Genomic DNA, 9,218 nt, shown 5'->3' with positions numbered 1-9,218 from the left:
CTTTTGTAGTTGTACATTGTCGTTAGTTGAGTCAGCGGCAGCCTTATCACATTTTCCCTGGGATTGAAGGTGTCTCTGCTGCTTTCCCCCGTCCCCGTCCCCGTCCCCGTCCACTCCCTCTTCCTCTTCCTCGTCCGCGTCCCGCGGTAACTGGTAAAGGTTTGGCATCAGAAGACGGCTGCGACTTCGTCTCAACGCCAGTTAATGCTGCTTTCTCGTCAACCGACTCTTTAACGTCAGTCATCTGTTTCACAGAAATCTGCGGCAATGGCTTCCATGCATCTGGAAGACTCAATCGACCAACTGGCTGCTTGGAAGAAGACTGGTTTGATCGACTGTGATCAAACGGCTCGCTTCCTCTACGACCTTGGACTCCTCGCTTTCCCTTTCCAACGACTTGCCATTGGTCGCCGTCGCCTACCTCGCCGCCGTCCTTCGATTGATGACGACTCTTGGGAGGAGCGGACAATTTACCCGCTTCCAAATTGTTAATCGTTCGAGCGACGGCAGTCGTGAGCAAGTGAGACTCGCCCAGAGCCTCGGCACGAATCTCCAAAGCTCTCTTAAAACAGATAAGGGCTTTCTCCTTCGACTCCTCGTCCTGCCCAAACAATTTCCCCATGTGAAACAGCGTGGTTGCAACGAGGAGATGCCCTTTTCCCAAGTGCTGCTCGCGAATTTCCAACGCTCTTTCATACATCCCCATCGCTTCGCGATTCCTCGTCGCATCTCGTTGGTAGAAGTTTCGTCGGACGATGAGCCCGGCCAATTGGTTGAGAGTGTCGGCAACGTGCGGATGCCTCTGCCCGTACCAGCGCTCTCTCGTCTCGAGAGCGCGACGCAGGTGCTGTTCCGCTTGCCCATTCAGCTTTCTATTCAGCAGCAGGATTCCCATGTTGTAGTCGTTCGTCGCAATTCCCGGCGTCGAACCGGCCTTCTTCATGCAATCTCGCGCATCGTCGAGATACTGCTGCGCGTCGTCAAGTCTCGACGTGCCTAGAGCGCGAGCGCACAACTGACCGAGTTCGTTCAAAATGCTTCCCTGCAGTTCGTGCTCTCGTTTCGTCCGATCGACGACTTTGCTGATCGTCTCCAACGCCAAACGATACCACTTTTCTGCCTCGTTCGTCTCCAGTTTGTACAAGTAGCGATGAGCGATACTCGCTTGGATTTCCGTCAAAAGAACGTCGTTTTGCTTGCTACTGCCGCACGACTCCGAGTCATGCAGAGCGGCTTGAAGTACAACGAGCGCATCGTCGAATTTGTGTCGTTCGGCGAGAAATTGTCCGACGGCTTGCCCGGTTTTCGCCAATCTTTCGTACCCGTCACTATCAGGCGGCGGCAGTTGCTGCAGACGAGATCGCTGCGTCTCGAGCATCCGCTTATACGTGTCGCTCACGTCGTGACCGGCCCGATTCAAGAGCTGCCAGTAGTGAAGAAAATCGAGTTTCCTATGATTGACGCCGAGATCGACGGAAAGCGCGAGAAACGTCGCCGGTTCGGCGACGACTTGAAGCAGCGCGTCCATGTCGTCGATTGCGCACAATTGCCACGGCAACTCCTCGACGCGTCGAGGCGAGTCGTGCGGCATTTCGGAGAAATAATCGACGAGATACTTGTGATAGGATCTGAGAGACCAATTCTCGTCGTCGTTTACAACCGCGTCGCGCAAGTGACGATGAAAGAAGTTGAGCATGCCGCCCGGTCGCACGAATAGGGCGTCGGTGACGGCGGAGCGGAGAAGAGCGAAGTGAGCCGACGTTACTTCGCGCTTCTCCCTATAACCGACGTGGCGTTTCAGAATGACGAGCAATTCGGGCTCGGTGAGACCTTGTCGCGAGGCGGCGACCAATCGAAGAGCATCGACGACCCACGAAGACGACGACGACGACGCGTTCGAATCGAGAGACCATCCGTAGTCCTGACACCAGCGTCGAATGATGCGCAACCAGAGATCCTGCGTGCTCGTCGATTCGAGGAAGTAATCCAGGTGACGGTCAATGTCGCGATACTGACCGAAAAGGCGCATTTCATTTGCCAACGCGGCGAGAAAAATCGGCTTGTCGCTCAGCGGGCAATTGGCGATTTTTTCGTACTGCTCCACGGCGAGGTTTTTTCTGTGCATCGACAGGTGACGCTCGATGATCATCTGCTTCGCTTCGACTGTCTGCAAGGGCGGAATCTCAACGACGAGCGCGCCGCCGGAACGCCGTTTCAGATCGTCAAGTAGGGAATGATCAAGCGAGACGGTGACGACGAATGTGCATTGACTGGGAATGGGCTCGGGCAGCCACGCCAATTCAGACGACTTGACGCCGCTCGTCATCTCCTCGACGCCGTCAACGACGACGACAACGGGTCCGAGGCGAAGAGCGCGAACGAACGCCTGATACGCGCTATTTAAATCGCTCGCGCTCGACTCGCCGCCGTACTGCGACGACGATCCGGTGAAAAAACGTTGAATTTCCGCCGTGCAATATCGCATGAATCGCACGACGTCCGAGCTTCCGGCGCTCCCGCCGACGTAGTGAGCGACCGTCGCGACGTTCGGCAGATCGACGTTGCGAATCCAATTCGCCGCGACGGACGTCTTTCCGCTGCCCCGTTCGCCGACGAGAACGATGAGCTGGCGCCGTCCGTCGGCAACGGTCGTCTCGTCGTTGTCGTCGTCATCGTCGTTGTCGCCAGCGAAACAAACGTCACGAACCCGTTCTGACAAGACGTTGTGAATTCGCTCGATTTCTTTCGTTTGAACGAAAGCGCGTCGACGCGTCTCGGCGAACGACTCGTGCAAGGCCCACTCGCGAAATAGTTCCAATTGGTATTGATCGTTGGCGACATAGACGTCGCCGTCAACGTTGTTACCGTCATCAAGCAGGCTCGGATATTCGACGTCGATGACGTCGAGCCAGTCGTCCAACACTAATCGGCCCAATTCTTCGGTTGTTTCAAAATATTTGACGTTCATATTCATTTCGATGATTTTCATTTTCAGAGCAGCCATTTGCCGTGCAGCAAACTCGCTGTCGGCGCCGAATATTCGCCGTTGCCGCTCGCGTTCGTCGTCGTCAATGATCGCCGTCAATTGCCGTTCAATTGCATCCGGGTGTCGAAAATAAAAGAAGGCGTGACCGCCGCTTTCCGTGACGTCGACGGCCTGCAGCACTTCGAGCTCGGTGATGCTCTTGAACCGATTTTCGTCGCGAGCGACCCAAGCGAAGCCGTGCGTCGCTGCCGTGCGCACGTTACGTTCGTACCATTCGACGGACGGGTGATCGGTGGGCGTGTCGGGGGCGAGATGGGAGCCGTAGTGCTCGCCGAGGAGACAGATGAAATAAGGCGACGATTTCCTTATGTAGTCGAGACAAAGACGAAGCACGTGACCGTTCGACGACTGCGATTCGCTGATGCCCCAGCGCAGGTCGACCGGCGCGAAATAAGTGCCGCGCTCGTGGCACGCTTGATCGAGACGAGGAAATATGCGCTTGACGAGATAGTCGCGTTCTTCTTCGAAATCGAGAAATGTCGAACTGACGAAAGGCTGGATTGGCTCGCGAATGCTGAACTGTCTTTGAGCAGTGCTCACGCTTCGCTGCAACATTGGACGACCTAGCATCGCGTTGCTAAGCTGTTCCGGTGGCTCTGCGCGTTTAGCTGTGTGAGTCTGCGCGTGACAGTGTTTTCCTAGTCACGTGCTATCGATCGAAATGGCGTTGTCGTCGCGAAATGCCAACGCCGTCGCACATTTTCAAGAGATGTTCGGCGCGTCTCTCGGCTCCGATACAGTGAAGCAGGTTCTTCAGCGAAACTACTACGACAGTGAGTCGAACGAAAGGCGTTTCCTCGTCACGTGAAGATCGCGACTCATTCCTTAGCCGATCGTTCGTTGCAAGAACTGCTCGCTCTCGCGGACGAACAGCAGCAGCGTTTGAAAGCGCGGGAAGAATCGAAACGACGCGAAGAGGCAGAAGCGAAACGAGGTGTGGCGACGGCGGCAGCGCTGCGTCACTCTGGCGAGAGAGAACAATTCGACCGGCAGGGGTGGAGACAGACGCCCCAGCTCTTTTCGCAGCCTTGGTCGGCATCGTCATCGTCGTCGCACTTCGTACGTTCCATGTTCTGGTGTCTGGGTCCTGGTTTGGCCTAGTTCGTTCGTTGGAGGATAGCTCAACGTTTTTGGGGTAGAGTCTCTTTTTTTGTACCATTTCCCAGCAGAGGCGCTATGGTTCCTTTCATTGATTCTATCATGATTGCAGCAATCTGCAAGTGCTGTTGGTGGAGATCAAAGTCGGAAATGGGGTCATTATCAGCAGCAGCAGCAGCAGCAGCAGCAGCAGCAGCAGCAGCAGCAGCAGCAGCAGCAGCACCAGCAGCAGCACCAACACCGGGATTATGTTAGTCGACCTTTTGGTAGCCATCGGGGCGACGGCGGCGAAAAGGTTCTTTTTATACTGAGAGGTCTTCCTGGCAGTGGAAAATCAACGTTGGCCAGGTTCAGTAGGGACGAAAGAAGGGAACTGAGTTGAGTTTGACTAGGGGGTTATTCCCTAGGGAGCTGAGAGGAGCAACGGGAGTCGTTTGTTCAACAGACGACTTTTTCATTTCGAATGGGAGATACGAGTTTGATGTAACAAGACTTGGCGATGCGCATGAATGGAATAAAAACAAAGGCATGTTAGCTTTTATCTCTCTATTTGCCATGGCGAGTTCTCTCTCTTGGTCTTTATACAGCTCGTCAGGCAATGAGTCGAGGCGAAAGTCCTGTTGTGATAGATAATACAAATTGTCAACGATGGGAAATGAAACCTTACGTTTCAACGGTGAGACTTACGAGAAGAGTTTAAGTACAGAGATACCATTTTATGCGTTACAGGCAAAAAGATACGGTTACAAAGTCGAACTAGTGGAGCCTACTACTTCATGGAAATTTGACGTCAGAGAATTGGCAAGGTAAGAGGAGCAGAAAAATGACGTATTCTCTCTACGTTTTTAAATTAAATTTTTCGTTAACTATACATAATCGTTCAAAAGTTTGAAGCTTTTCTAAAGATTATTCAGGTGGAAGAGACGCGTTTTTTGGACTTGAACGGTAGAACAACGAGTAAAAAACGCGTCTCTTAGCTCTTAGCTGCCGGACTGAAGGGGGCCTTAGTAGATTGTGATCCCCAACTATTAGCGTTTTCCAAGGCACTTTTATCATGACATGATAATTCATAGGACCCTTAAACGGTACTGTATGACCGAGTAACTTCTTGTAGGCGTAATACACATGGAGTGTCAGCAGACAAGATAGAAAATATGTTAGAGCGTTATGAACACGATGTCACTGTTGACTCGATTCTAAATCAACTCGGTCAAATCACTTTGACGCGCAGTCGTCAGCCGTTTCCAACTTTTGAAAGTGACAGACGAAGGGGAGAAGGCGGAAGTTACTGGAGGTCACCATTAGGACGCGGTTCGGGATCAATGGCAGGTCAGAGAATGTCGTCGTCAGTGCGAGAACACGATCGTTGGGTGAGTGATAGAAGATTACCCAGCAGAGAACAGAGTGCAAGCAGGAGAGAGAATAACGGGAGTCCGATGTCGTTTGTAAAGGAGGAAGTGTCTTCAGAAAAGAAGTCGAGTGCACCCGGTTTGTCGAAAGAAATCACCGGTGGCGGAGAGAGGACTCGTGCCGATGAACCTTGGAGAGGGGTGGACATTGAATCCCGGTTGTATCATGACAGTTCTTCTTCGTCTGCTCGAAGCGAACACGTCAAATCCTTTCCGACTCCAGTGGAAACTGTTAACAAAAAGGATGATAGTGGTCAGCAAGACGATCGACAAAAGCTAATGATAGTGGGATCTGCCTCCTCTTCGTCTGTCGCAGAACCGTGCAACGCTCTGCTTGCTTCTCTTTCGGAATCGTTCAAAGGAAAGGAATCGCAAGCGGGAACGGCCGTGAGCAGTGACGAGTTCTTTCGCATGCTCGTAGAGAACGTGAATCAGAGTAGTGAACGTCAGGCGGTCGCTCGTTCGAGATCGCCAACGGCACCAAAAGCCGAAGAAGAAGAAGAGGAGGAGGAGGACGACGACGACGACGACGACGTTTCTAGTAACGATCATAAAGAGTTTAATCGGCTTATTGAAGCTGCACTCACTTCGCCGCAGACCGTTCAGGAGGACGAAAGTCCTGAGAGGCGCGACGATGAGAAATTAGCGAAAGTCGATGAGACGACGGCTCAGACTACGGAGGATCAGCGTAAGGATGCAACTTTTGTTCACGCGAACGTTGCGCCATCTCTCGAGTTCCTGCAATCGTGCTTTCCTCAACTGAGGAGGGAAGTTCTATTGAAATCTCTTCAGGATAATCAGTACAACGTAGAGGATGCGACTGAAGTGCTACTTGCTATACAGCGAACGAGTGGCGACGACGAAGAGGACGACGAATTGAGCAACGACGATGAGGAACCGATGGTGCCGGGCGGGGTCGGCGGCGGCCAAGGATCGCCCGAGCTTCACGAAGTTGTCACAGACGAATTGGATGCCGCCATTGCTTATTCGTTGGAAATGGAAGAGACGCCGTCTGCTGAGGAGAAGAACCGCGATGCCAGCAGAGAAAAGAAGGATGCTGAACTGGCACGAAAGTTGCAAGCACAGTTTGACGAAGAAATGTCGATCGGTGAAGCTCCACAGCCGACTACACCCCCGGCACGGGACGACCTTTCGAAAACGCCCGTAAAAGTACCTGAAGCGGTGAAAGCATCGAAAAAGTCTCCGCAACAAACGGAGGGGATTCAATTGTTGATGGATCAACGTTTTGTTGCTCAGTTAGAAAAGGCATTTGGACCTGTTCCCTTTGGAGGTGAGATATAGAGTACGGGTGTGGGGGCAGTAGCTATCTTTCTTGGGCAGAGTTGCAGCCCGATGATTACGCTGTTGATCTTAATCCGAAATTTGCTCACAAATTGTATCGAAAATGGATAGCTGGTCTTGAGGTTTGCGAATTTGCTCCGTATTGCAATGCTTTTACTCCGCGCGAATTCCAGGAAAAATACGAACCGACGGAGCTGAAACACCGACGAATGCTTCAGAAAGACGAAGAGCTTGCCAGACGTCTTCAAGAGGAAGAGGACCGATCTCATGTGGAGAGGCAACGCAAGAGAGAAGGAAAACAACGTCGTCAGTTTGGCGGCGAACAAAAGGTAGAGTCCTTGAAGAAAATTATGCACGAGCAGATGACCACTGGCAAAACAGAACAGCCGAAAGTAAATTAGGAACTTAATTAATTGGAAGATTTTTGGTGCATGTTGTTGTATGTGTAGATGGAGAGCAGGAGCGCCTTTAGGTTGGATAAAGAAATGGAGTTGGCTACACGGTTGAAGCGACAGCAACTCTATTTGATGTTTCCTTCGATACCGCCTTCTAACATTGACCAGATATTCTGCGCAAACGAGTAAGAAACTCGTCGGATTGCTCAAACGCTAGCACTTAGGCTGTTTTTAGCTTCGCTTTACAGCAGACTATAGACAGCATAAAAAACTCAGGCATAGAGCCTCAACAAATCAGTGACTACCCCGTTGCTAAGGCGCCTCGATTGGCCGGTGTAAGTCGCTAAAAGAAATTGCGTACGGAAGTCGTTTCGAAAGGAGCTGCATCTTTCTTAATTAGAGAATGGCGCACAGAGACGGGCAACGTTTTGACGACGAAGACGCTGAAGTCGACGCAGCCGGCGTCCAGGGTCGCTTTCAAGTTGTCGATGACGAGCCAGGATATGAAGACTATCGAGCTGAAGCCGAAACGTACGCAAGGCAGAGAGAGGAGAGCTACAAAAAGGCGGCTAAAGCGTTTAGTCAAAAACAAGGAGAATTGGCTCAGTGGTACTCTCAACAGGTGAACCCCAGCTCCTACTACTAATTGATTGATTGATTGATTGATCGATTGATTGTTGCAGGGCAAGTTGTACACGAAGAAAATGGAGGAAGCGAATAGGCGAGCGTCGTTGCTGATACTTAAAAGAACGTAGGAACGCTGCCGTATTCTTCCTGCTGTAGACAGATGTTTACCTAATACACTGCGCGTATTGTGTAGCAATGAGAACAGAGGATCGGAGACCCTCGACCTTCACGGCTTGCACGTAAAAGAAGCGATCGAAGCACTAGAAGATGCTATCGCAAGGCTGCGTATGAGCAACAAACGTAGCTGAACGTTTTTGTGTCTTTGCAAGTTTCTTGATATTGTCCGTGTTATAGGCGGGACCAAGTCGTCGCGACGACGTCGTCATTTGATTGTTGTAACGGGCAGGGGAGTGCACAGCGAAGGGGGAAGAGCAAAAATTAAACCAGCCGTTGAAAACTATCTACGTCAGCACCGATTCAAGTAAGTTTGGCAAACAAATACTTCGAGGTGTACGTACACTCAAGTTTGCTCTCTGGGCAGGTACACGGTTAGCGTAGGACACATTGAAGTGTCTTTGTAGTAAATTTTAATGAGAGCCTCAACAAGTAGGTGTTTCTAAAGCGGTTATTAATGCAAATACAAATATCCGAGCATTCCGCGACTGAATGACTCCGATCCTGGCTCGTCGTTCGGTTTGCGAATGCGTAGTGGTGTCGAGGACTTCGCTAACAGTCAGCTAAAGGCTAGAGATTGTCGGCAAACGTTTGCTTAGCTTCATTCAAGGGCCGGCAGCCATCTTGCTTGAATTTTGCTGACCTATCATCCTCACGTACGTCACTACGAGCTAGGCACGCATTCGTTCGTTTTTTCGCGTCCGAGTAGCGATTGAACGGTTCTAGAATGGCATAGAATTGTACTTCGTGACCTATTCCGCGCTTTGCTTGTCGTAGGACGCGTTTCGTAGCGTAAGCGTATCCTCCCTCCCTTGCGTCATCCAATGATGCAATACGATTATGTCATTTTCTGTTAGCTCCTCCTCCGTTCGCTGTTTTTCGCGTATAGAAACCGAATCGCGACGAAATTTTGCTCGAAACGATTGAAGAACTTCATTTGCGACCGATTTGCACGGATTCCCGATTCCAAACGACGCGCATTTTCGTGCTGTAAAGCTGCGGTCCAAATCAGGCCCCGCCTCTCCGAGTATAAATACCCAGCTCGTACATCTACAATCAGAGTTCTCAGAGCTAGGATAGAAGGGAGCAGGTAACTCTCCCCAAGGTGTGACCATTAACAGCCCGGTGGCTGGTCAATTTCCTCACTTGACAAGGGCATGGATTGCC

General features: G+C 51.3%; 3 protein-coding genes across 3 annotated transcripts in view; 2 read left to right on the top strand and 1 right to left on the bottom strand.

Moving 5' to 3' along the window:
• Positions 1-71, top strand: part of LOC136186218 (patatin-like phospholipase domain-containing protein 7) — a 21,714-nt gene extending 21,643 nt beyond the window's left edge. The window contains exon 37 of the mRNA XM_065973479.1: positions 17-71. The gene's annotated coding sequence lies outside the window, so the exon portion shown is untranslated. The remainder of the gene's footprint in view (positions 1-16) is intronic.
• On the bottom strand, positions 18-3,663 carry LOC136186220 (tetratricopeptide repeat protein 41-like). The gene has a single exon (XM_065973480.1). It carries the CDS (start codon positions 3,614-3,616, stop codon positions 47-49), a length of 3,570 nt encoding a protein of 1,189 aa, XP_065829552.1. The 5' UTR covers positions 3,617-3,663; the 3' UTR covers positions 18-46.
• Positions 3,664-3,670: 7 nt separating this feature from the next.
• LOC136186221 (uncharacterized) lies at positions 3,671-8,539 on the top strand. Its single transcript, XM_065973481.1, has 16 exons — positions 3,671-3,819; positions 3,876-4,105; positions 4,257-4,492; positions 4,552-4,670; positions 4,732-4,820; positions 4,874-4,950; positions 5,259-6,844; positions 6,895-6,977; positions 7,029-7,247; positions 7,305-7,435; positions 7,486-7,585; positions 7,651-7,872; positions 7,934-8,001; positions 8,071-8,177; positions 8,232-8,358; positions 8,419-8,539. The coding sequence occupies exons 1-16, from the start codon at positions 3,708-3,710 to the stop codon at positions 8,456-8,458; spliced, it is 3,546 nt and encodes a 1,181-aa protein (XP_065829553.1). The 5' UTR covers positions 3,671-3,707; the 3' UTR covers positions 8,459-8,539.
• Positions 8,540-9,218: the final 679 nt, after the last annotated feature.

This window comes from Oscarella lobularis, chromosome 4, assembly GCF_947507565.1.
Source record: "Oscarella lobularis chromosome 4, ooOscLobu1.1, whole genome shotgun sequence".
NCBI classification, from domain to species: Eukaryota; Metazoa; Porifera; class Homoscleromorpha; order Homosclerophorida; family Oscarellidae; genus Oscarella; species Oscarella lobularis.
This window is presented reverse-complemented; position numbering and strand designations above follow the sequence as displayed.

Bases quoted from the DNA above. Each gene is read 5' to 3' on its own strand.
- LOC136186221 (XM_065973481.1), top strand. From the start codon at position 3,708: ATGGCGTTGTCGTCGCGAAATGCCAACGCCGTCGCACATTTTCAAGAG. The intron at 4,671-4,731 runs GCATGTTAGCTT...GTCTTTATACAG, and splicing joins TGAATGGAATAAAAACAAAG to CTCGTCAGGCAATGAGTCGA. The intron at 6,845-6,894 runs GTGAGATATAGA...TTTCTTGGGCAG, and splicing joins TGGACCTGTTCCCTTTGGAG to AGTTGCAGCCCGATGATTAC.
- LOC136186220 (XM_065973480.1), bottom strand. From the start codon at position 3,616: ATGCTAGGTCGTCCAATGTTGCAGCGAAGCGTGAGCACTGCTCAAAGA.